Here is a 27,883-nt window from a genome sequence, read left to right on the forward strand (position 1 = left end):
CAAATCCATAATTGCAGTAAGACTCGGTTTTCATAAAAAATTTCAAGAAACTAGATCCTAAGAATAGTTTGGAATGATCTGATCCTGGCATTGCATTGTGTGTCAAGGAAAGCTTTATTTTCACTAATATAACTAAAGACATCACATTCAATCCTACTAAGAAGTCAGCACAGTTCACCACTCTGCATCCTTTTGATGCAGCCTAGTTTTGCATTGGGTTCCTGAAGTCACACTCCATTTCCAAATAAACAACAGATAAGAAATAACTATAGATTATAATCTAATTCCAGTTTGTTTTGTTTTAATATTTAAAAAATGTTTAACTCCATTTTTAATTCTAATATTTTAACATAGGGGGGAGTGTACCTTTGTTAGATAGTAAAAATCTTAAGGCATTTGTTGTAAGAATGGACAAGGGCATCATTATTCTTGAAATAATGAGCTTTAAATTTTGTATAAAAGGTATTATGATACAAATAATTTTCTAATATGTAATAATTTTGAAATTGAGAAATAATAATAAATGAATTCTATACAAGGCAAAATCAAGAAATGGCTAGTTTTTAAAACCAAATGGGTTGTTAGAAAGCATAAAAATGCAAGGATAAGCCAACTAGTCAATATTGCAATATGTAAAAATTGGAAGACAATAAGACATTATAGGGCCATTAATTGGGAAACCTCCTGCAACAAAAACTGTCAAATATAGAATTTGAATTTAGGCTTTGAATTATTGAAAATGGAAATAAGGAATACATAAACAGGGTATTATTGCTTCCTCTAATAAGTACAGAAAAAGTCAAATATAGGGAGATTTTTGTTCTTATATGCCAGATATTTTTTCTTTTCCATTGTCTTTAATTCTCTTAGGATATTCTTTAAGTGTCTTTAACATTCATTTTGAAGTAAAAGATGAGAGTAATGTTGCCAAATCTGTCATTAGTTTGAATTTAGAAACTTCAAAATACCCCCTAATCTGTCAATTTTGCTTAATTTTAAATTTTGATTGCCTAATACATTTATGTATTTAGTGAGCTAAGTGACAGAACTAGAAATAGAACTGTATTGCCTTAAAACATAAGGAAATAATTCCAAATTGGGAATTTTGTTTATCTGCATACAGAAACAGCCATTTAGGCTTTGCCCACTTATTACGCCATGAATTACACCTATTATTTGGAATCTTTACTTTTACTAAAATATTTTCTATGGAAAGAGAGATCTGGCTTTCATACGGATGATTTCTGGACCTGCCTGCTCTTCAATATCGCACCTTCCTTTCGTTTTATCATTACCAAATTGGCAACTTTGAATAGTTCGCATTTTAAACTTCTAAATCTTCATATGAAAAATGCAATGTAGTTCTCTCTACATTATTCTTCCATCTTAACTGATTTGCAAAAAAAAAAAAAAAAAAATGGACTCAGAGGTTAAACAAAGCTGTAACTAGATGACTATAGCAGAACTGCATGTGACAAAAATGTTTGGTCACTTAGCATCACTGAGTCACTTCAACTTGACCTCTGAGAGCAGAAGTGCAAGAGACCTTATGACTGTAGAAATCTTGCTGTTTGATTTTCTCCAGTTTTGAAAAATCAAAATTTTTCATATGCCTCTTTCTCCCGATCCCCTTTAGATGTATGTTATATTCAGCATACATGGAAATATTTAGTCAAGACTGTCAGTAATATTTTATGTCAAAGGTGACACTTTAAGAGGTAGAATTCTATAGAACTAGGCATTGGTTATTGGCTTATCTTTTAAATTGTGCTTGTCACACAATCCACCCTTGGGTGCAATGAAGGAAGAGCAAAAAGAGTTGCAGTTCTAGCAATAATGAATGCCTTAGTTCCCCAGTGACTCCAACGGAAGAGGTAAGTATCTCTTTAGTGTCACTACTGGCTGGAGGTGCTGAGGCCTGAGGGCTTGACGAAGGTCACACAGCAGGGCAATGGAACCTCTAAGAAAGACATCTGAGACTCCCCACTACCGTTCCAGGCTTTAAGAGCTTCAGCCCTTGCTTCCTGTCTTGGTGATCTTCAGTGCTTTAAATAGGGGATTCACCCCTTCGAAGCCACTCCAGCTGTCCCCTCAGTGCCTGACAAGGCAGGGTGCTGCTTCATCCTACTCCTCCCGGGTGTCCGTTTACCCGGTCAAGGGAACCAATGAGGAATCCTAATGGCTGGGCCGCTTAGTGTCGCAGAGGCCACCATCTCTTTCAGCACCTAATTCCTTCATATGCCTCTTTCTCCCGATTCCCTGCTCCCTCTTCCACCCCCCAATCCCTTCCCAATAGGGTACGTTTTATTGTTTCTCTTGCTCTCTCTCTCACGCTCTCTTTTCTGTATCTCTCGGAAATCAGACAGGAGTTCAGAGCACTTTCACTACCTTTTATGAGGTAGATTGTGATGTCATAGATGGGGGCAGGGCTAGTCAACTTTCTACCCACCTCCCAACCTGTGCTGAGGGAGCTCCGATCGGGAGTGGAAGCAGTGATTCCTCCATGGTGAGTAACTTTGCCTTATCTAATCTAATCTGTCTCATTGTAAACATTACTTTTGAAGCAGGAAGGGGGGAGGGGGTTCAAGGAGGTGCAGAAGTGACCGCTTAAGCCCCTCTTTGCTTCCTATTGACCAACTTTGGACAATAGGTGAAGAATTCTCCAGCACAGATACACGCTTGAAGTGTGATCCCAACTTGAGAAATGAAAATGGTATTTTCATTCCTCTATTTCTCAGCCTTTCATCCCATTGGGACTGAAAGTCATTGTATATGAGTTCATTCTGTAGTCCTCCAGTGAGCTGTTTAAAGGAAGGGTAGTTCTTCATTTGAAAGATTTCTGGATCACAGACTATCCGTTATTGATGTTTGCCCAGAGAATCAGTCTCCTCTCCTAAAATTGTGGGGTAAAACTGTGAAAGAAGCTGATACAGAAGAGTTGCCAACAATTTGGGTTTTGATATAAATAAGTGAAAATGTTTCTAATGCAAAGACTAAAATATTTATTTTTTAAAAAGTCACTATTCTAGCAAGATTAAGGGTGCAGACATTTCAAGGTGTCACAACCAAATTTGCTACTTTTTTTGTTGTTGCATGTAATAATATTGATGCTATTTTGTAGGATTTCTTGGTAGTTAAGAGCTGTGAAAAGCTGTTGTCCTTTGTCTCATTGGAGTATCTCTTACTGATTATTTCTCTTATATGCCTTAGTATTTAGAAAGCAAAGAGTGAGCATTTTCCTCCACCTTCCTTGTTCGCTCCTGGGTACCTGTCAAGATGTCAGCTTCTATATAAAAGGGCAGAGGAGGTTCATAGAGGTGGTTCTATCTGTAAGGGCTGTTCACCATCAGGGTGGGTGCTTTTGAAAGGATTTGCACATCAATGTTAGGCCCTGTTACTTTTTATGAGGTAGGATAAAGCATCCTCATGTGGATCATGAGTATTATGAAATGTGTTAAGAAGGTTGTTTTTTTTTAAGTATACAAACATCCTGAGTTAATTGGCAAAGTATGGATATTTGTGTTGAATTGGGGGCAATTTAAAGGAGTCTTTTCTCATCAATAGCTTTTCTATTACATGTAGATCTTCTCGCCCCTCCCCAACTCATGCACTTTAACACCTCAAGCATTAGTCCAAAAATAGACTAGATACTGCCCTTTTTGTCACCTGAGGTGGAGGAGTTTGGCGATTTCTGAAGTAATTTTCCCCACCTAAGCTTTCTAACTTGACATGACTGTAATGGTGGTGATTTCAGGTACAATAAGGAAAAATAGAGCCATGACTGGCCAATAGGAAGATTTGGGTGATAACCACCTGCAGTCAGCTTAGTACTGCAGTGTGGGTAAAGTCATATGTATTGGGCGATCCCTCTCAAATCTCTGGCCTACCTTCTATTAAACACCAGTATAAGCCAACTTTCAGTGCCAGAAAAATCTGATGTCTAATCATAGCTCAAGTTTTTAATGTCTTTTATCAACCCTCATACAGCTGCCAGGTAAGAAATGCTTATATTTTACAAATCGTTGGAATACAATCATCTTTAAACTTCGTGAGTTAAGAACAGTTGTGTTGTATGCTTGTGCAAATTTAGAGTCTCTCATGGAATGCGTTGTGTATGTACTTGTTTATCCTCATGTGCATGTGTCATTTATAGTGGTGTTCAGTGTTTTTTTAAGTTCATTTTATATGTATTAAAGTTATAATTGTGCTCTAAGTGAAACAGTGAAGTATAACAGAAGTTGCATTAATTTGGGATCTGAACACTGGTCCTATTTCTGTCTTTGACTAATTAGATTAACAAGGGAAATCACTTAGGTCTTTTAGGCCTCTGTTTCGTCATCTGGAAAATGATGATAGATGATCTAATGGATATATCCTAAAGCATTCCTGCTTTAAAAATCTATGGTTTTATAATATATTTTTGAAGAATGGTTTATGGGGGGGGGGGGCGGAATTGAATAGTTGATGAGACATGTGTTTTTTTTTAGGTCCCAGAATTATTTAAACCGAAAGAAAACTGTTTTTAAAGTATACCCTATATCTGATGTATTATTTGGTTAATAATATAAGTGGGTCATATTCTTTTAAATGTATAATATCAAGCCCATGATAGTTACCTATGTATTGATTTAGAAAACTGATTTAACTCTATAATTTTCTGTTATTCAGATTTTTGAGATTCTAACATTGAAAATTACTTAGGCAACATTGCAAGAATTCTCTTGTGGTGTTGGGGTACTAAGCTATGGGGGATAGAAGCATGTATAGCCTAGCTCCTACTCTTGAGTGTATAACCTTTTTGAGAGTCCAGGTATATGTCAAGTGTCAAAGAACCAAGAAATACCCTTGTGGCCCGGGGTGCGCTGGATTGCATGGGGAAGGCTTTTTGCGAAGGTGAGGCCCTCAGCTAACTTTGAACAAAGTGGTTTAGATTTGTGTTGTCATACAAAGGATGGTAGGGAAGCGTCTCAGGTCAGTGAGAGGAGAGAATTGTAAATGTTGCAAAGGATATCTTGTGTTTAGATGTGCCACGTATCCAAACAAAGCCATTCCTTATAGCCCAGCCCCATACTTTTCCCAAGCCCCTTCCACCTTAATTGTGTGCTGACTTTACAATATGTGATACATGTTTAGAAGAGTCAGGGACGCTACAAGGGAGTGAACTGCAATGATTATTTATTAAGATATAATCAAGTGGCTGTTTTCTTAGTTACGCCAAAGTTCATATGGTCACTCATGGCCACAAATGTGTAAGAGAAATGGATTAAATGAAGGAATTAGAGACAGAAGAAAACTCGAGCTGAGACTTTTTGGTTTTCTGATGAAGGTGGAAAGGGATTATCATACAGGTTTAGAAATGTCGATGGTCATGGAAAATGCCTGTTAGCTAAGGAGAATCCATGTAACCAGGATGGTTTTCCAAAGCAAAAGGAGGTTTCTGTGCACTGGGCAGGAATCATGTCAGATTCTGCTCTCAAACAGCCAGTGTTGAGGAAGTTTAAACATTAAGTAAAACTGCACATGATTATGCAAGTCTTTCCCTGTATGGAAAGAAGTTATTGATTTGGGCGTGATTTGCCCACACTGACAAAGGAGAATGCTTACATTTGAAAGCCTCTCTGTTGCTATAGATGATTTTCAGTGTATACTTTGCATCATATGGGGGGGCACTGCTTTTTGTATTTCTTGCGATCCAAGTTCCTTCTAAGTTATTACTTTGGCCTTTCTAATAGACTGGAATTCCATGAAGAAAACTGCTTTACCCCCTATCCCAGATTATAAGGGCTTGGTTTACATCATCCAGTGAAATGTTTCTTAGTTTCCTATCATGACCTAAAAACTCATTTTTAGAATATATTATCTCAGAAAATCACTTTTAAAAGCTAAACTTGTCAAGATGGGAATGATGAAGTACCATGCTCAACATGATTTACAAAGAAAGGAAGACTCTCCCCAAAAAGTCCAAATAGGACTTATGTAGAATTTTGTGGAATAATAAAGATTAGAAAAGAAAGTTAGAAATTTTAGAATTATGTTTGTCTCAAGAGAACAATGACAAGGATGGCAACTGTCCCCTCCTTCCCTTAAATGTCTCAAAGAGGTAGTTTTAGAAATAGAAGATCAGTTAGATTTACAATTCAACAAACATTGAGTCAATAACATGTGGTAGTCACTCTATGGATGGACAGTGCATCAATATGGAAAAGAGACAGGATCAGTAACTAATAGATTATAATAATCACTCGAACTGAAATATATACAAAATGATGGGGGCATTCCATAGAGAGGGTGAAGAGGAAGCTTTATAAAGGGGGGGATATATTTTTAAGCCTTCATATATAAGTGGATAGGTGTTCACAGGTATAGGAGGAAAGCATTAGTCCAGAAGAGAAACAGAATGCTCCCAGTATTGCCGGAGCCCACCGGCAGAGTCGAACGGTCCTGAGGATGGAGAAAACACAGACACAAAAAAAGATGGGATCGGGAGGGCTGCAGTTTGTGACTGCTGCCAGCTGCCAGCCCCGAGTTTATTTTTCCAGCTCAATATATACAGGCACTGTTGATTTTGCTGAATAGCACCCCTCCCCACATTCCTACAAGGCCATTTGAATGCTCTTTCAGAGTAAACACTCTGCCACCTGCATGAGCTCAGACCTTGGTAACTATCTTTATCTCGGCTTCTAATGGGAACTTTTAGGGAGGATTGAGTCCTTGGCTGCAGAGCCTCAGGCTACGTGGACCATGCCCAGACACATAGCGGGCTCTCAATATCAAGGGTCATTGTGGGGAGGGTCGAGTCCCTGACTCCAGACCCTCAGGTGGCGTGGACCATGTCCAGACACGGCACCGGCTCCCAACACAGTATTGAGCTATAGATGTATTCTGAGCTGACTGGACCTGCAGATGTCAGAGATGAGTAGGAAGACGGAGAAAAAAGATGAAATTAGAATGCTGCGGGGGGGGGGGGGGATATCAAATAAATGGTCAGAGGATCAGCTCCATGCTAAGCCGAGCAAGGGGTGGAAGGAGACTGTTAACATGCAGAGGCCTGGGCCATGCGGCAGACCTCCAGAATCCAGCATTCTAGGGAGTAGGCTCTTGGAACCTGTAATTAAGTGCCCCATCTGACCCTCAACCCATACCTAGTGATTCATTTTCACACCCAAGTTTTGGAACCTCTACAAGGCAACAAAACTGACTCATTATATTTCTATGTTCTTGGAAGAATGTTCAATAAAAAAAAGTATTAAAATGTTAAAATTAAAGACTTGGGGAAAATAGGATTTAAAGTGTAATAGGATGTTCTTGAGAAAACTGGTTTGAATTTTGGTTAAGCATAAAGAAAGAACTTTCAAGGATGATGGTTATTAAGAATTGCTAAGTGATGCTATTAAATCTCCTTGAAGGAAAGGCATGAAACTACATCCTTCTAAGGGACCATCTTGCATATTTCATTGTCCTGCTCCAACACAAGGAGTTAGGGAAGTTCAGAGCGAAGTTGTTTCTCGGCTCTCAAGTTGTGCCGAGATCTGGGGTAGGGGCACCAGTCTAGGACAGTATTTGTTTCTGAAGGCTATGGTTTGGTAGAGCCATTTGGCTGCTTTTTCATTTTAATTAGGTGAAGTTCATTGAAAAAAGAAATGTATGTGATAACATTCCTATCATGATTGGAAAAAATCAGGCTGTTGTCTAGGACCTGACCTATAAGGTCTATGTTGAAAAGTATATTAATTACAAACTATATGTTTGAATCTATCATCATTTAGAAGTGCTTTTTTCTCATTGTTTTTCATGCTAACAGTTGTTACCCTATGCCTGTCAGTCTGCGTAGAAAGTTACACAGTTGTTCAAAGATGTGAGAAGAGAGGGAATAGAAAGGTATTTTACATTTGCCTAAGATGCGAGAATAAGCCCTGCTCTGGAAGAAGGTGGGTCTCATATTATAGCAATGAGGCCGTTCTGGATTTAACCTCCTACTCAAGAAATTATAGGGAACCTTGCTTTTCTCCATATTTATCTGTTTGTGCACATAATTGAAGTAACTTCTTGGGCAGAGATGGTGATACTGTCAGATTCTAGAAGCAGTTGACAAGTAGGATGCCAGTGCCTGCCATTAACTGAGCTACTGAAATTTGGCGTTTTGGCATGATGGCCTAAAGATCTTTCTTTAGTTTTCTTACCAATGATGTGTAGCTCTGTCATTGCCTTTATCACACTGACCCAGGCAAATGTAACCTTAGGTGACTAAGAATATGTGCCAGGCTAAAGTGTTTACCTCAAGGTCTAGCATTTTACCTGAATAAAAGCCAAGCAGAGAACAGTAACAGCCACGTGGTTTACATGTCAGAGATCTGCAAAGCAAGTTAGAGGATACCCTACTCTCTCAAGGTAGATGTTACAATCCTGAGCAAAGTGTTGCTGTTAGATGTGAATTTGGAAACCAGCTGTGTGTTTTACAATCTAGGTGATATTGGGCAATGTTATTAACCTCTGTGCTCTCACTTCTGACTTAGAAATTGGAATAGTAATGCCACTTGAACCATAGTAAATAACAATTATTAACATACTAGGTAAGATACATACTAGGTAAGGAGGCTTAATATGTTCCAGGCACTGTGCTAGGCATTTTAACTGCATTGTACGGTCTGTTTTTAGTCATTCTTAAAAATATTATAAAGATGAGGTTTAGGGAATTTAACTCCCTAGAGGCTGCACAGTGGTTGGTACATGGTAAGGCTTCCAGAGTCTGATATTTGAGCCCAGCATGATGAGCCCTGTCTGTCATTCTTGGTATGACACTGAAATGTAATGACATTTAATTTAATGTCTCCCAATTAGTCTGTAAGCTCCATAAAGATAGGAAATGTAGCTGAATGTTCATTTACCCTGGTTCTTTGCACAATGAGCACATAATGTGTGCTTCATACATTAGCTTCTTTGTCATTCTAATGTTATCACACTGAAAAAATCCCAATAAATGATGCTGAAGTCTATCATTCGTTTGTTCCTACATGAAAGCACCTGACTTTATTTTAAATATTTCAAAGTGTAGTAAGATTGAGGGCCAAAGATCAAGTAATATTTTTTCTAGCTAACTAATTTCTTTGTAATTTACTTTAAATTTTTTGGTACATGAAATTAGAATTCTTTTTTAAGATTATGGTATGAAAATATACATAATTTCTGGCAAAAGAACTGAATTAATCAAATTAGGAATTTTAAAAAGGAATTTGAAAGTAAGGGCCATGGTGACATGGTTGATTTGAGTTGCCCTCCTGCATAAAGGTTGTGGTATATTAAAATGCTAATTATATGTAGATGTGAATTTTTTTAAATTAAGTATCCTAAATTATTAACGACCAATAATAGTATTAGTAATTTTATAAAGCCTTGCACATGGTTTAATTAGGTTTAATTACAATTGCATCTGATAAGTCATCCAAATAGAGCTGTTTCTCTCTCACATAGGTCTATATGTAGTTCGGGCCCAGGAGAGGAAGCCCAGAGTCTAGCATCAAGGACTCAGACCCCTTCTGGATTTATGGTCTGCTCTAGTTAATATGGGGCTTCTATTCTCAAGTTCACTTTTTAGTCCAAGATGACTGCTAATTCTCCACCTTACCATTTTTCATACAGGAAAAAGAAAAGAGGTGACAGGACAAAACAGTGCTGCTTAGCTGTGTTAGCCCCCTTTAAGGAGATTTCCCAGGAATGTCTATTTTCCAACTTCAACACTTTCCTACATCATATGAGGAATCTGAAAAAAAGCCTGGGGAGATTTAGGCATGGGTTCGCAGTTCTTGCCCATGTATAACCTCCATGGAATGGAACATTAATTGAATTCTGAGTCCCAATAGTTACTGTGTGACCTTGGGCAAGTTTCTGGACCCAAGTCCCATTTTTCATCTGTAAAGTAATGATGATATTCATTTTTAATGCATTGTTATTCAAAGTAAATATGTTAGCACAGTACCCAGAATGTAGAAATACTAACTAAATGGATAGCTAATGTTTTTCCATAATCTTCTTTCCCAATAAAAGATAGTCTTTGGGGTGATGTAGGTACCCACTTGTTTTCTTTTATCATGTCAACTCCAGTTGAGCCATTGGACATACAGAGGTAAACAACAGCTAAGTCCCTGGCCTTATAGAGATTACATTCTTTTGTCACGGGGAGTCCTAGAAAAGTTGCTTATGGATAGGTGCTTATTGGAAATACAGAAGGGAATGAACTTAACAGAGAAGCGAAGTAATGGTCCTCATATTTTAATGTGTTGAAGACTCACATGGGTAGCAGATTAAGATGGAGATTCCTGGGCTCTGCCTCCACAGTTCTGAAACTCATGCCAGAGATCAGGGGGAAAAAACGTTTCTGATTCATCTGCCTCATGGATCACACTTTGAAAAATACCGGTCTAGCAAATGGATGGAGGAAAGCCCTACGAACTATGGTGAGAGTTTTCTAGAGTTTGACATCAGATTCAGCTCTTTCCTAGGAAACCTCTTGACTTGTTCCATTAGATTATTTTAGCCCACCCTAGTCTGGATAATTCCTAGTTTTGAGGGTTTGTTGTGGTTGTCCATTGTAGGGCATTTAGCAACATCTCTGTTGTCTCCCTTCCCCAGTAGTAATAATCAAATATCCTCAGACATTGCCAAGTGTTTTCCGGGGTGGGGAGACAAAATTGCCCTAGATGAGAACCATAGGTCTGGTTGAAATCTTGACCTTTTACTTAGAACATACAGACCATCTGAAGTGGAGGCACTTACCCCTTCCCTCTGTAAGGGTGAAGATGCAGATACAATGATTCCAGTGTTGGGCCAAATACTCAGAGCCTGGCATCAGGGTGTGGTCAAGAACTTTCCTAGAGCAAGACTCCTCAGAAACCATCACAATTATCCTCTGACTATCATCTTTATGTCCCTTTTAAAGGTCTTGACCTTCCATTCTTAGCTATCCCAAATCTTCCTTTCTTAAAGACAGGCAATTCATGGCTTTGGCAAGAATGTTATTTAAACCTTAAAATAAGGTAAAATGACTTCAGTTTCTTGCTTTTTACAAACACAAGGGTATTGAGGTTAAAACAGTTTAATTGTTTTTATAGCATTTTTTCTAAAAAACAAATCCTTTTCACAGATCGTTGCATATCACCTTAGCCATTCTGACTACAAATAAAGTAAGAAAAAGAGCAGTAATAGATTATATTTTAAAAGAAATGCAGCAGGCTGGTCTCCTTGAGATGCAGGTATTTTTAAGATGATATTTAGCTCTGCAGTGCTGAAATGAATGTGCGTGAGCCCCTGAAATCAAGCAAGTTCTAGTTAGAAATAGAATGTTTCACACCTAAGTATTAATTTTTTAAAGAGAAAGTTGGAGAGCTGTAACAGGTGGAGAGTCCAAATGGAACAGAAATTACTTTCAAAGAGGTAGCTGTATTACCTCAGCATATTTTAGTGTATCTGGTAAAGAAATAATGAGGTGGCCTTTACATCTTATTATAAACATAGAGATGATTTAACTTTGTCAAAGAGTCCCTGTGAATCTAGCCTAAGATCAGTATAATCCCTTGAGAAAACTTTCATTTTAATATCAAGCATGATTTTTAGAAAGGGCAAGATAAGGTCCCAGACTCTCTCCGACCCTTTAATGTTTATCTTTCTACACTGGTTAAAAGTTGATTTCCTTGGAAGTTCTTTTTTTCCCCCAAATAAAATTTTCAGTTCCATAGATTTGAGGCTTTTTCAGAGGGATCACTACTATTTTTCTATGATTTTAGGTAATACTGTTATGCATTTTCAGTTTTTTGAGGAGATTCTGACTTTTAATCTGTGGCTTTGAAAGTTCCTTGTATAGCTCAGCCTTTTTTGCAAAAGAACCAGACAATATGTTGTCCAGCTATAGAGGCTCTTTGTTGGACCAAAGAAATACTATTTCCAGTTTTAGATCGAATGGAACGGTCTGGTGCTTTTGCTGCATTTCCCCTAAAAGTACAGTCACACTGGGAGAAACAGACTGTGAGGTTCCAAACCAGGCCAAGCCCAGCAGGCATCTCTATGGAGAAGTAGCCTGGCTTCTCAGGGGAACCACCTTAAACGCCCTTAATTTCTTATTTTATTCCAAAGCCTTCAACAGCTGAGTATATAGCTAAATACCCTGTACCTGGGAACAGAACTCATGCATTTAAATCCCTGATAATTGTCTTATTAGCTAGCAAGTTACTTCTCTTTAAGCCTCACTTCACCTATTGAATAGTGAAGATAGTGATGGATTTATTTTTTTTGGTGAGGATTATGTGATATAACATATAGGAAAGATATAATTGCTTGGAATGCTCAATATATACTGAATCTAGAAAACATCAACTTTTATCAGTTGGCTGGTCTTACAGGTCAATTGAAGAGGCAGTCTAAACTGAGAATTCATCACCTAACTACACAGTGGGGATGTGTACACCCAAACCCATATGCTTATGTGGAGAACATGCCAGTAAAGGGCTAGGAAATACTCGTTTATAAGCAGCCAGAAGTCTTGAAGACAAGACTTTTACAAAGTTTTTGAAGAGAGAGCAACAAATAAGCAACTAATCATTTGATTCTAGCAGGAAATGCAACGAGAATCGGTCTGAAATCAAGAACGATTCCATGAATGAGCTGGTACTTTATATTGCAAGAATGGTTTACCTTCATTTTTGGTTGACTTTCTACATCTCTTTGGGCTGCACTCCACAGCCAGTTTTTAGGTCTCTAATAGGAAGGTTCCTGTGCTCTATTTCTTTTGAGAATCACATTTCTTGACCATTCTCCGAAAATGGGAGAGATGAGATTGTAGCTAGACCACCCCACCCATACTTCATCCTTAGTCATGCCTGCTGTCAGGTGGAGGGAGAAAGCTTGCCCCCGGTTGCAAGCACCTTCTTGTTTGCTAGGGCATGCAGTACCCTCATTCTGCCCTGTCACCTACTGGAATACCCTTCCCTGTGCAGAATTTTTGGGGCCTGAGTTTCCCAGATGACCCAATAAATTATAATGAAGATTCTAAAAGGACTTCCAAAGGTACCATAAGTTATGCAATAATATTTTATAGTGACATATTTAATATTTAAAAGGTGTTTTAGATTTGCCTTCTCCCTTGGATTTCAAAACGATTGGTGAAATATATTGGTATTAATAACCCCATTTTACAGGTAAAGAAGTAAAAGCTCAGAGGGGTTACTAGAGTGTTTCTAACTTTCACAGTCCAACTGGCATAGCCAAGATTAGAGCCCGTTTCTCTAATGGGTAATCTTGTGCAATGTAAGGATGTTGCTGAACTCTGTCTTCCATAGACTAGGAATTGAACTGGAAATAGCTGTTACCATTATCTATGTATCCTGACACATACTAATATATATGTATATAAACTGGGTTTTTAACAACTAAACCGACCTTACATTATATTATAGTGCCCACCGTATGGCGGACTAAAAGGCAATGTTGTAGAAATTTAGAATTGATCTTTCTCATGTGGGGTTAAATAGGAAGTAGTATATATGGTGGCTAGAGAAATAATTAGATGTTATTTAATCAAGTTTTCTTTATACATGGAGATGACATTTTTCAGTTGCTGGCAAGAAAATGAGTAAGTAGAAGGTAATGTCCCTGGTTCTTGCCTAGTTCGTATCTCATATGAATCATTGCAAGATTGGAAATTGGTGTTATATTTTTCCCTTTGTGCCATAAAGAAATCCACCTTCTTACAAGTGCTGGTTACATGACTCAATTGTGTGAACAGGTAATACCCACCATGAGTCATGCTTAGCTCCAGATAAATGGCACCAATAGCCAGAGATAAAGAGTTCAGAGCAGACAAACGCCACAGTAAAATCTTGCTCAGGGAAGATGGTGTCACAGTGGACTGATGGTAGTATGAACTTTGTGAACCCAAGTTTAGAAAAATATTAACTTTAGTTTTCTCACATGCAAAAAGGGAATGATAGTATGCACCTATATATCTTTTGAAGATTGGAGATCATTTCTTAAGACAGCAAACACAGCTCAGTGTCTCAGAGGTGCTGATATTAATAAGAAAAATGGCCTTTAAAGAAAGCTCAGACTTTTAAACAAAGGATAAAATTGTGGACATTTTCTGAGCAAAGCCTAGTCCTGAAGCTCTATGACTGAAAGCACAGTAAGAGGAAGAAGTAAGGTTTGTATTACAATTTGGCTAAAGTTTACTTTCTCTATTGCGTCCCTAAATTCCACACTCTTGTCAATACCATTCCTTTCAGTCATCTTCCATGGAATGAACAAGTAGAAGGCATGAGGGAGTAGTTGGGTATGGGACTAGGCATTACGCCCTCTTTGTGTCTTTGGACAATTCTGTCATTTCCTCAATCATAAAGTTGCAATTATTTAATAACGTAGCAAATATTTATGGAAGACCTATATGCTGGATGCTGTTTTAGGTTTTTGACATATAAAGAGGGGGGGAATCTAAGAAGAAAATATTTGTTTGGGTGGTGATCTGTTTATAAAAGAAATATTAAAACCGAAAGAGGAGAGCACATTGAGGAGGTAAAGGTAGGAGTGGAGTTGCAGTTTGAAAAGTGAAGTTTTCACTAAGATGTCGATATTTAGTTAAAGACTCAATGATGGTGAGGGACCAAGACTTACAGATATTTGAGGGAAGAACATTCTAGACAGAGGAAAAAACACAAAGGTCCTGAAGTGTGGGCATGACTGGTCTGTCTGGTTAATAGCTAAGGGACCAGTATTTAGGAGTGGAGTGAACAAGGGAGGGACCAGAACATATGACCTTGAAGACCATTTTGGTGGCTTAGGACTCAGTCTGAGATGGGAGATCCACTGGACAGTGTTAAGAAAAATGACATTGAGTTTATTTAACAGGATTGTTTAAAAATATACTTCAGGGGCTAAAAGGAAATGAGCTAGGGAGAGAGATTCTGATGGCTTTGCCATGGTAGTAAGAGTAGAGAAGGTGAAAGGAGGTCCAACAATGGGTGTATTTCAAAGATGCTGTTGATAGGATATGATGGCAGATCAGATGCTGGGTCAGAGAGAACAAGGTATAACAAGATTTTGAGATTTTTAACCTGAACAGTTGGAAGCCTTGTGTTGCCAACAACAGAGTAAGACAACTGTAGGAGGAGCCAGTTTTGGGTAGAGGTGTGGAGTTAACATTCTGGGCCCAGGCAAGATCTCTAAGAGTCAGTAGGAAACCTCTGCAGAAGTTTAGATCACTCCCTAAATGTCAAGAGGTCTTATTTGTAAAAGTAACTTTTGCAAGAACCTGAAGTGTCATCTAGATGGGAGTTAAAGACTTGATGCTTACAACTCATTGAATTGTCTCCTAAACTGAAGATAGAAAAACCTCTACCTGAAATTGTGACATTATATACACTGACAGTGTGAGTGCTTAAAAATTACTTGAATATGTGATAAAATTGGTAGATGGTGCATATCTTAGAATGGGAAAAGCAGTGATGAGGAAGAAAAACATTTCAAAGGTATTATTCTGTTTAAAAGTAGGCAGAAAAATGTGTTTAATTATTAAAAGCTATGGATCAACTGTTCAAATTTAAAACTAATTAAAATTACTAGTTTTAAACTATCCATTATATTGAAGACTTCTTATTAACCCTTGAATAATGGTATCTATTTCTTGTCGAAATTCTCATTTCTATAATGAAAGAAGAGTTGAAATTTTGTTAGTGATTTTGTTACATATGTTCCTGTAATTTTACTGCATTATATTTAAAAGATCGTTCTTTATGAATTATGTGAGAAAATTATGATAATGAGGAAGAAATAATGTTAACATGCTATGCTTAATCAAAGCATCGCCTTTGGGGGGAGGGATAGAATAGAGGGAATGATGAATGGGTTTTATCTTGATTTCTACTTTTCTGGGAGCATTTCTAGGATCAGTAGAACAAAGTACAGTTATTGACTGAGCATGCCTGCTAAAGGTACCAATGAAAAAATGACAGCAGCTGGGCACACGTCAACCATCCTTGCTTTATTAGTTCTGAAAGAGGCCTGGAGCATTGACAAGTATGGCTTGTCTTAATGTTTTCCACTGTGGGTTTTTTGGATCTGTCCTGTTTGCTTTCTCTTGGCCTATCCAGCTCATAGCCTGGGCAATGCCCTTCCTTAGATTTTGACTTTTATTCATCTTGGATTTTTTTCTTTAGGATGTCTTTGCTAAATTATTTGCACAGCATGGCCAAAGGTATAAGACTGGTATACTCATGTTCTGGGGAGCTGGTCAGATAAGCATTTCACCAACCTCTAAAGAGTACATAGATTCAGTACCTCAAGTCTATTGATGGATTAAATGACACAGGCTAACCTTAGCTGGAGATGGCAGGTGCTCAGTTCAAGGCTGAGGTAAAGATTAAAAATAGTCCATCTTATAGAGAAATAGATTTAAGACTTTATGAAACAAGTCTAGGGAACATAAATGTTTAAAGCACAGGTCTAGGGAGGTCAATCTTCAGTGTTTGATGAGACTTCTAGGCCAGAAGGGGCTCCATTTTTGCGGTAGCTGACTCTCAACTGGGTCCTGACAACAATACAAAATTTTAATGAATTAAGATGTTACACTTCCCAGGTAGCATCATAAGAAATATCTTAATCAAAATGAACAGCCTTTATTTTTTGGAATTAGGCCCTATAATTGATTGGATACAATATTTAATACTATTTATTTTTATGCCTCTTAAATTAGACCTTTAAACATCACTTTCCCAGGCTAAATTGTCTTCCCTGTATCTCCTATGAGAGTTATTTTGACTTTCTAATATTAGTCTTCCTCCAACCCTTATAAGCACACAAAACCCTCCTTTCCTTCAGCTAAAGAATATAGTAGAACTAGAAAAGATACAAATGTTTGGTGCTTTTCTATTCCCCTTGTAAACCTCTTCATGTCTTTATCCCTAACACATTAACACTGGAATAATATTCAGGCACTGAGAGCAAGCCAGTCGTAGTAGATTCAGTAACAAGAGGGTTAAAGAGAACCCAAAATGCTGGATGGGGAGAACCTTGAAAGGAGAAAATAAAGAGGAAGACTTGGAAATGGAGAAATATAATTTTATATATATATATGTATATATATATATATGTGTGTGTGTGTGTGTATAATTACTGAAATGGCAATTTAAGGAAAGATAAACCACAGTAATAATAAACACTAAAATTTACTAAGGGCCTACCATATGCCAGGCACTCAGTTTTCAGGGCATTATCTCATTTAATGCCTAAATACTTGAAAATAAAAACACACATTTATGTACTTTGAAGTGGAGCTAGACTAAGTAGCTTGCTCAAGATCACATAGCCAGAGATCAGTCCAATCAGGGCTTGAACTAGGGCTTTGAGTCCAGCACTCGGGTTTTGCTTTACTATAAGGGAGGGAGCAGGAGGCAGAGCATAAAGTGTGAGACTATCTTGCCAGAGGAAAGAAAATGGACAGGACTTGGAAGAAAAGAGTGAGAAAGAGGGAACTAGAATCCTGAGGAGAGGCAGCAAACAGTCCCTGGGGGAAGGGGGGCTCTTCTTTACTCCTTTCATTCAGGACCCAGGTAGCAATGGAGGCTTCAACCAGCTCTTTCCACAACCTGAGGAGGAGAGGGGCATGGACTGGACGGGAGTTGATTCTCCCTTCTTTTCCTTCTCTTCACAGCCAACCACAAGAAATTGTGTCATATGGTGGGGGAAATCATCATGCAGGGTTCTCAGATTATGCTTACTTCCTAGGCACAGTCCTCCACCAACCAGCACCCGAAGATGGTCCTTGACTCATGTGGCTTGTTCACTTATCAGTTGCACTTTGCATGCTGGAGCCTAGGAGACATTTCATAAGGTGTTAAATAGCTGGCATCAGCACACTCCTACAAAGTCGGGGCCCTTGAGTGGCTAGTGCATCCATCTTATGAAGACTTACATCTCTTTGATTCTTGGACAATGGCTTGTCCTAGATTTGTTTTCCAGTCATGCTGCTATTGCTCAGGGAGGGAGAATGGGGGAAATAGAGGAACCAAAGGTGTTGATCTTCTGCTAGCTGGGTTCTCCTAGAGGGAAGGCAAAAAAAGCTTTAGCCTTTAAAGTGTTACTACAAGGTGTGAACCGTGTCTGGTGGTGACACAAAAATTGTCTTCTGGTCCAGGATTATGGTGGGTGACTAAAACTCCATGGGCAATTCTCCCTTTGGATTTATTTCTCTTGATTCTGTTTTGTGGGGAAAGGAAGGGTGCAGGGATGAAGAAATGTAAAGGAGGTGGTGGGACCTGCCTAGATAAACAAGTATCTGTTCATAACTTTCCAAGGGCCAGCACATCTTAATACTCCTCCTTGGGATTCCAAGTTTAGTGAGAACGACATGTATGGGTTGAGCAAAAACTGTTCTGCCTTTAATGGTGAGAAAAATGGCCCTAAGCCATATTTAGGAAATTTGTTGACTGTAATTAAGCCTTCATGGGAGTCCCCAAGGTTTACTTACCTATAATTGAAAAAATGCAAATGAAGACAGTTAATCAGCGGACTGGCTGATGATGAAGCGCTACTACCCACCTAAATGAATTAAGAAAGAAGACACAGAGATGTCCAGTTGAGAAAGTTACCCAAGAGCCAACTGGCAAATTTCTCAGCAACTCTGTGGAGATTTTTTTTCTTAGCCTGGCTGAGATTACAGTGCTTTTCTGTTAAGGCCTTTGCCAGCTTAATGTTGAGCCATTGCACACAGGCTTCCTAACTACTGGCCTTCAGTGTTGGTGGAGCACCAGCTGCCACCCTGGCATCACTGAAGGAAGCCCTGCAGAAAAATCACAGACCTCTTGTCCTCCTTCCTGTCATGATTGACCAGCTACTTAAAGTTGTAAAATATTTACTTTTCAAGACCCCACAATCAAATGGGGGAAGACCCTGGGATTAATCCAACTCTACTGCAATAATCCCACAGTATTTTCTCTAGCTGTCATCAAGGACTGGTAAATGTTCCCATATTAATAGCTTTAATGCACTTTGTGATTACTGTTTAAGTCTACCTCTGATGGTCATTTTTCTCTTCAGACACCATACTTAATATATTCAGCTAATTTTTATCACCTGATTTTAAATCACCGCCCACATGCTTTGCACTTCTGTTAATGCTTATGTCTTCTGCTTAATGATTTCATTAATTAGCAACTATGGTGTCAGTAATGAGTGTAAAAAGAGTATCTGCAGCATTTAGATAAAAGTATTTGTCAGTGATCTGATTACTAGTAACAAAAATGAGAAGTGTTAATTTAAATTTAGAAGTAGAGGCACAATTGATAACACATCAAGTTGTTTTTGACAACTCTGTCAAAATGTGACCTCTGGGAGGAGGGAGGTAGAGAAGTTTTATTACCCATGCCAGCCAGCAGATTCTGAGGGAGCAGAGTGCCATGACCACCCCAGGGGTGAGGGGCAGATTGATGCTTTGTGTTCACCACTCTTACTGTCTTGCTCACTCACTTCGTTGTTGATGAAGAGGGAGGGGGCTTGCCACAAAGGAATTGCCTTTTCGCAAGTGAGAAAACATGTGATTAAGTTGAATTCTTTATTACACTGCACTTGCTAGAGTTTTTTTAAAAAGTTATTGATATAGACTCTGGGAAAAGTAGGCAGATATTTCAAATGTATCAGTTTCTAAGGAGATCAAACATCTCTTCAAAGCTTCATGGATTTTTTAAACATGAAATGTTCTCCTTGGCAGGTAATAGGCCAATGCTCAGGGTTTCTAACCTCCCATTCATTAACAAAGCTGGCTTGTTGCAAAGTCTTTGTTTTTTCCTTCCCTGCAAGCAATTTGTGACTCATTTTAACTAGATGACTGTTTAAATAAATGACCAGCTCTGGTGGAAAGATTCCAATTTTCTCAAGGTATTTGCTTTCAATTGATTGTCAATTCTCCCATCACAACTTCCTCCCCCAAAACACTACCCCCAGGCCTGAATTGCATAGCATGGTTCCATTAAAAGTGTTTAACATAGAAACAAGAAGTTATTACCATTAAAAGATCTGTGAAGTAGCAAAAATGGAGCCTGCCCATATTTGCAGAACAGTTTTAGCATTCTCAAAATTGGGGGCACTACTCATTCTGACTTGAGAAAATAGGCTACGCCCAAATAGGAATGGGTACCCTCTCCCAGGCACATCGAAGCTTTTTGAGGTAATCAAGGCAAACTTATAATATTTCAAAATCACCTTCAAATGGATTTGGTTTATTTTATTCTGTTTACTTTAGCCAGTTGTCTCTCATGGCACTTGCATTATTTTTAACCCAAGGACAGATTGCTTTGTACCTGGAATTTCCATTTGTGGTTTATTGTTTTTTGAAAATAGATTCATTTCCAGGTTGTATTTCTAGCTCGACATGCATATTTTGAATTGATTAATGTTTAACTGTTCTGTAATTATATGCCTGGCCTTCTCAAATTTAATATGCTAAGCCATTTACTATGTTATGTTGTTAATCCAATGTATTTTCCTCCACTTTTACATTTTCTCCACTTTTGACTATGCTATGGTTTTTTTTATGTGTTTTTCAAACCAGCTGTTAAAATCTAAATTGCATTTGTTTTATTGCTGGTTCGCCCCAGGAAGTTCACCGTTATTATCAAGAGTGATTGCTAATCACTTAAAGTAGCCTTGGCTGTCAAGGAAATAGTTAAGATATTTCTTGATGATGTTATAGCTTCGATTATGAAAAGAATATTGAATTTGATGTTGAAATCATAATGCTGAGAGAATTTTTAGTACATTTTGTGGACTTTCTGACCTGGTAAAAGAATATAGATTTACTATTTCATTCACATTCTATTATCTTTCTGTATAAATACTAAATTATTTGAAGGAAACAAGAAATTAGAGTTGACATAAATTATATGCCCATAGTATGCAGAACACTGTTCATAAAATTGTGGGGGAGATTAATACAAGCAAATATGTGGTTTCTTATATCTAGCTTCCTGGGTTGCACTTCCATAATTTCAACTGTCCCTTTCATAACTACGTGTAACACAGACACCTGACACCCAGTAGGTCCAGAGTTAAACTTAGCATTGGAGCACCTGTCTTCCCTCTTATTTCTATCATCTGGGCTACGAGCATCACTATATCCAGTGGTACAAGCTAGAACTCTGAGAACTGTCCTTCGCTACTCAACCATTCAGTCACCAATAACCTTCTATTTCAATCCTTAGGGCGAGTTTATCATGACCACAGTGAGGCTTTATTTTCTTACCCTGTCCCTACCTGACTCAAGGTAGATCCCCCATTCTCTCTGTTCCTTTAGCACGTATCTCAGAGCATTAAACCTTTTAGTTTATGTGTCTATGTTTGTGCACTCAACACTAAAGCCCAGTGTTTGGCAGAAGATAGGCACGCACTAGGTGTCTGAAGAAATGTTTTGATGAATAAGTACATACAAAGATGGAGGGACAGACTTAAGAGCGAAGAGTAAATGGGAATTCAGCATTTCAAGAAATATAGTTACACTTTCATGTAAAAGAGTGTGATAGTCATGCAGTCACAGTTGTTTCTATGGAAACTGAACACCTCTTGTGGCATAAATCTCTTGTTAATGAAATAGCGTGGAACCTAAGATGTGCAGTTTTAGAACTCTTCAGCTGATCCTGTAAATTTTTAATTAAGCCCTTTTCATGACAGTCTTCATCTTTTGACATGAGGACTTTTACGCAGCACAAATATCAATTAATGACAATCACAATTCATGCAAATCTCCCCTCTAGTATTTTCTTTCCATTCAAGACACAAAATGAGAATGGTATCAGGAAAGAGGGCTCTATTAGTTGAGTGGGGTGAAGTTAAGAGTGGTAACAGAGACAGAAAGAGAGCCAGGAAAAAAACTAGGAACAGCTGTAAAAGAGCTCTCACCCCTTTATTTGCTTTTCATGGACTGCAATAGAACAAGATGTGAGGAAACATCTGCTGCCTTTTTAAAATAGTACTTTGGTATTTTAAAAGAATAGTGACAGAATTGTGAGGAGCCTAATTTCTGTGGTTAGGGACTGCAGACACCTACAACTTGGAACAGAGAGAATGATTCTACCACAGCCTGCTAGGGTTGGGGGCTGTGGATTCTTCTGTCATATGTGGCTCTGGGAAGCAGCATGGAGCAATAGCTAGCTCATGGGCTCTGGAGTTAGGCTGCCCAGATCTAATCTTAGCCTCTTATTTGTATGGCTCTCAAAATCCTAATGGAGCATAAGAGTATTTCCTGCGTCAGGAGTGATCATGAGATTGAATGAGAAAGGAGCCTCGGGGAGCTAACCAGAGACTGGCTTGTGGACATGTTTGCTAAATGTAGGCTCTTATTTTTTAAAGTAAGTGAAAATTAGCTTCTCTTAGACTAGGTATAAGAACTGAATGGGGCATCTAGCAGGAATATAAAGGCCCTTAAGCAGGAAAAATATGAGTCTCCTTTAGCTGAAAAGTCCAGTGTAGAAGAGGACTAACTTGAGGACTAGCTGTGATTGGCCCACTTTTGAGGCTGTCATAGAGCTAGCACAGGTAAATGCATAGCACACCAGTTAGAGTAGGTGAGCCCCAGCCAGGGGTATAACCAGTCATTAACGGCCGTGTAGTGAACGTGCTTCAGAGAAGCTAACCAAGTGCAAGAGAAATCTGCAGGCCTCAGATTCCAGGCACTGCCACCAAGAGGGAGAATGCAAGGCAGGAAGACACCGGAAAGGTCGCGGAGGGATGAGCCCAGCTCAGGAGCCCATCGGGGGCCTGGAGATCCAGTTAAGGCCCTGAGGGTGAGACTAAAAGTCACAGACCAGGTGAGATAAGGGCTGGCTTCCACCCAGAGAGGTCATAACTGAGGCTCATGTTGAATGACAGGTAGTCCCTGGGAAAACAAAACCCCAGAGGTTCAAGGATGCTTCAGAGAAGTAGTGTGCTGGGTGAGATGGGGGGCTTCAGAGAAAGGATACTGGTAATTTCTGCTTTGCCAGTTCCTGCGGGGCCACACTGGATTACCTTGCTAAGCTCCAGTTTGCTCACTTGTAAAATGAGGGTAATGAAAGTTGCTACTTCAAGGTTTTTTGAAATTTAAATCATGCAATTTAATTAAAAGGACCAAGGCAAAGCCAAGCACCTGCTAATTGCTCAGTTAATGTTGGTTATTATTATTAAAACTTTATACAGACTCATTTGCATGTCGTGTTTGAAAACACCATGGTTACAGTATAAATCACAAAATAGAATGCAATTATGTTAAATTAGTTTTCCAAAACCTTGAATTAAAGGCTACAGGTGGCCATGTAGCGTTACTCTTTTTAATGTATTTTTTTTTAGGAAGTGAAATTTTCAGCAAAATGTGCCACTTGGAAACCAGGTTGCAGTGCTCTTTTGGAAGAGCATAAAGGAGACCCATTTTTAAATAAGACAAATTATTGTACTGATAATTATCTCAATCATTCAGTGGGTATAGGATATATGGAAAAATTTTCCCTTGGTAATTCAAATTTTAATTTTGCATGGGGCTTATTATCTACATGGTATATTTGTTCAAGTTTAGCCGGCCAGGTCCTTCCCCTCCTTGCTTTGCCACCCATCCGGACCTGCCCTACCAGGTGGCTTGAATGAAAAAATTGGCTTTACGTTTCAGAGCTGCCTCACCCTTGACCAGTGTATTAGGTTCATTCACAGAATTCCTGCTTCAGGCTGGGAGAGCAAAGGGGGTCTGAAGAGACAGGCTATCATTTTTGCTGCAGAATTAGGCACCATCCATCTGAAAATGCTTTTGGGGAATTGTTTAGTACAATAAGAATGTCTTCTACTAATTATATTGCTCTGAAGCAAATCAGCAGAACTGTCTGTACTATTATAGCATTTCACCCTCTTTTTACCCATAGCACACAGTAGAATTAACTTTATAAATATTTTTTTGAAACCTGACAGACGTATAGGAAACCGGTCAATTGGCCACGGGGTATAGTATCTAAGAAACAATGACCGATCCTCTGATTGTCTCAGCATTCTACTAATCTCTTTCCTTCATTATTTACACTTCTACCTGGGGCTATAATGGAAAAGATGGAAAAGATGAAAAAGTGAAACGGTCATAACTGTCTATGAGGTTACGAAATTCACGTATGGTGAAAGTCCTGAACTCATTGGGTGAAATTAGCCTTCCCGTAGTCTTTGGGTTTCATTACTTCAGTGGTTCTCAACTTTTTTCATGCATCAGAAGCCCCTGGGTTGGAAGTGTTTAATTCAGTGTGTTGGATGGGCCTGAAAAATTGCATTTCAAACAGGTTCCCAGGTGATGCTGATACTGCTGGTTCAGAGAATGTTTGAGAATCATGACACTAATTCATGCTAAACTTCTCTTGTATTAACATGAATAATCTAGAATATGCTTTTCCTTAGCTAGTTGTAGAAGCGTAGGCTGTATAAACAGTCTGGGTCAAGCAGTTACTTTGGTATGTGTGTACCTTGTACAGTGTAATAGAAGTGGTTGATTTAATTCACAAAGCAGTCAGCAATAATATTTGCTGACTCATGGCTCTAATCCACAAATCACTTTGCTTCTCAGGTCAATGTAATACTGATGTTTAATCTTATTTTTCTTAGTGGTGAAACCTCAGTTCTATGATGTTGCAAGTAATTCACACATAGCAAGCATCTTTAATTAATCCCCAGTTATCTGACTGCATGGGGGCGTTTTTTGGTGGTGGAAGAATTCAGTTCATTTGTCAAAAAATATTTTTCTTAACTCGGCATAATTTTATTTAATGGATCGGGAACAGAACAGCATGTTCCTGGTCATTGCTTACATGTTTTGGTCTCAAGAAATGACAAGAAGCTAAAGTGAATGCAGGTTGCATCACACAGGGAAGCTGCAGGGTTGGGGTTCCTGAGCTTAAACCCTTTGTTAACCACCTAGTACCCAGAAGGTTGTGGGCCTAGCTCCCAATTCTCTAATGTAGTTATAGTCCATCAATTACAGGTTATACAATAAATCATCTCAACAACTAGGAACTACATTACTTAGGAACATCCTTGGATCCCTCATCTAACTGTAGTGGATACATTTCCTTAGGCTGTATTATAAGAAGTTGGATGAATGATCAAACTATGCTCAAGCGTCCGAGGCTGGAGTAATATATTCGGTCCAGTTGTTAGTTCTTTCCCTTGACTAGCTTACATGTGGAATTCTGGCTGAAAGGGAGTCTGGGAAATGCAGTTTTGATCTTTCCCAGTATTTATGGTTCAGGAAGTGAAGGAAAAAGACTGTTGAAACATAGTTAATGGTCTAGTATACAGTATGTACCACACTGTCCAGTCAAAAGCAGAAAAAAGATAACGTAAAAAAAAAAATCCCTGGCCTGAGCCTTGGGATGAGCTCCTAAACCTCCTGTGCTCTGAGTTGTGACTTGTCATAGTGTTTTTGAAATTATCCTGCCCAAGAGCATGGCAGTATGGTACAGTAATACCATCTGTAAGGACTTCATTACTTATGCTGTGTAAAACTGTGGAGGTTACCAGACCTCTGCATGCATCAGTCCCCTCATCATAAAATAACAGCGACAATAACCGCCACTTCATAGGTTGTTGTGAGTTAAAGGGGAAGTACAGAGCTCTGACAGTTGTGCTTGGCACATGGTGCCAAATCAATATTTCATTAACACATGGACACAGGCATCTCGCTGGATGCTCTCTGACCTACAACAGCCTGGCACAATCATTGATATTCTTATAGGAGGTATATTTAAGACCTGGGAATAAATAGGTAAATGGATACTCAAGCTTAATAAACATGAACACCTATGGATGTTCCTCTGCTTAGCTGCCTGCATCCCTGACAATCCTAAACTTGGGATGGAGAAGTAATCTCTAGCTAGAGAGACACTTCCACTGGGGGGGCGGGACATACAATTACAATGTAGCCCATTATACCTTTTTATTCTTCAGTGCCTGCCAAATGCTTTTCAAACATTTGAATGAATATGCCCATTACCAATCAGCTTAATGTAATAGCACGAGATATTCTATTTTGAAAAACTCGTTGACATTGGAATTCGTACATGTTCAAAAGAGGGCTTTACTTTAGAGGTACTGGGACTTTAATAAACTATGCATCGTGAAGCATCCTTTGTTTTGTTTCTACCTTAGGAGCAGGGATGAGAGAAGATAGGTGACTGCTTCTTAGCTTATTTGTCTTACCATGTAATCATTTGCTCCTTTGGGGCAGTACTGATATTTGCACAAAGTGTTGTTTTAACTGTACAATTGCACCACCGTCTTGAGAATGTTGTGCCTTGACTAACCCAGGTGTGTCTCACTCTAGCTGGACAGTGCTACATCGCTCATCCAGGCAGCTAAAAACCTGATGAATGCCGTTGTCCTCACGGTAAAAGCATCCTACGTGGCCTCCACCAAATACCAGAAAGTCTATGGGACAGCAGCTGTCAACTCACCTGTTGTGTCTTGGAAGATGAAGGCTCCAGAGAAGAAGCCCCTTGTGAAGAGAGAGAAGCCCGAAGAATTCCAGACTCGAGTTAGACGAGGGTCTCAGAAGAAACATATTTCGCCTGTACAGGCCTTAAGTGAATTCAAAGCAATGGATTCCTTCTAGGACGTTAGGCTTTTAACAAGAAAGCTTTTTCTTTTTTCTATCCATTTCTTTTGTATGCATACCTGCCGACTTGTATGCCTCTGGCATGGGAAATTATGGGAGCAGAGTCTGTTTGCATGTCAGAAGAGATGCGATCACTACTACTACTGATCCATCTGTAAGCCTGGAGAGGCACAGGGAAGTCCTGTCCTGAGGTGGCACAGAGCTGTTCTTTGCAACATTCTCATGAAATTTGGTGAAGAGTTTGTACTGCAATGTTTACGGGCGTGGGAGGGATGGGGAAATACTTAACTCTACAAGAGCAAATTCTAATGCATGCAAGAATCATTAGGTTGGCAGGTATATTAAGTGAAAAATCTGGAAGTGTAATGGTAGAGCATAAAGCTTGTATTGCTTCTGTTTCAATGCAAAAATGTACTAGCCAATACGCTTAAGTGTGTGGCCCACCAATGGAACAACTGAGCTTTGAAGTCTTATCCATGATATGTGGATTTTTTAACTAAGGGGAAACTAACTCCTCCAGCCTAAAATGCTTCTTTTAACCTGTATTCTGTTCTTTCTCTTCTAGTAGTGCCATTACTAGTGCTTATGCTATCAATTTTTCCCCTTCACTGAAAACAGCAAACATTTATTTGAGACAATTATAATCCTTCTGGGGGCACTGGAAGCACAATATAGTGTTCAATCTTGCTTTTACTTTTTTTTTAAAAAAAAAACTAAACTCTGGTTTTGCTAGAAATAGAAGGCCCAGTGGTGGAGTGTTAGAGAAATGGAAACTGACAATGTGTGAAGGTTTAGAGGAAAATCCATAGGTGTAGCTTGGAGTGCCGGTATCTAATATGCCATTGTATCCACTAACTCAAAATAAACACATTTAATCTTGACATTGGAAGAATGTTTTCTTTCTTTAAATGCATACTTAATAAAAGATCAGGATGTCGTCTTGAAAAGTGGTCAAAATGTTTTTGTTTTTAAAAGTTGGGGATAAAATAGGTGATATATAAAAGAAATGTCTGAGTCATCCTTAGAGTCCAGGAATTGCTTTTGTTTACTTTCAAACTGAATCTAAAATGAGAGAGTCATGTGTTAGGTTTTTGAGAGCCATGTTCAGCCCTCGGCTAAATTTAAGAAATTTAATGGGTTCTCAGAGAAATGAAATCCAATATATACCTGTTACTTTCAAAATATTTTAATCTAAATGGTAAAAATAGGGGCCTCTGACTCATTACTAAGAAGGAGTGGGTAGTA

General features: G+C 38.7%; 1 protein-coding gene across 2 annotated transcripts in view; it reads left to right on the forward strand.

Annotated features, from left to right (window-relative positions):
* CTNNA2 (catenin alpha 2) overlaps nucleotides 1-27,581 on the forward strand; it is a 980,129-nt gene extending 952,548 nt beyond the window's left edge. The window contains exons 18-19 of one of the 2 annotated variants that reach the window (XM_081155842.1): nucleotides 2,363-2,506; nucleotides 26,348-27,575. In XM_081155842.1, coding sequence (XP_081011968.1) covers nucleotides 2,363-2,506; nucleotides 26,348-26,635 — 432 coding nt within the window. In that variant the 3' untranslated portion in view covers nucleotides 26,636-27,575. Of the gene's footprint in view, nucleotides 1-2,362; nucleotides 2,507-26,347 lie in introns of both variants that reach the window. The other variant, XM_081155843.1, reaches the window with a different exon arrangement.
* The last annotated feature ends 302 nt before the right edge of the window (nucleotides 27,582-27,883 follow it).

The sequence above is a fragment of the Miniopterus schreibersii genome, assembly GCF_964146895.1.
Source record: "Miniopterus schreibersii genome assembly, chromosome: 13".
Taxonomy (NCBI): domain Eukaryota; kingdom Metazoa; phylum Chordata; class Mammalia; order Chiroptera; family Miniopteridae; genus Miniopterus; species Miniopterus schreibersii.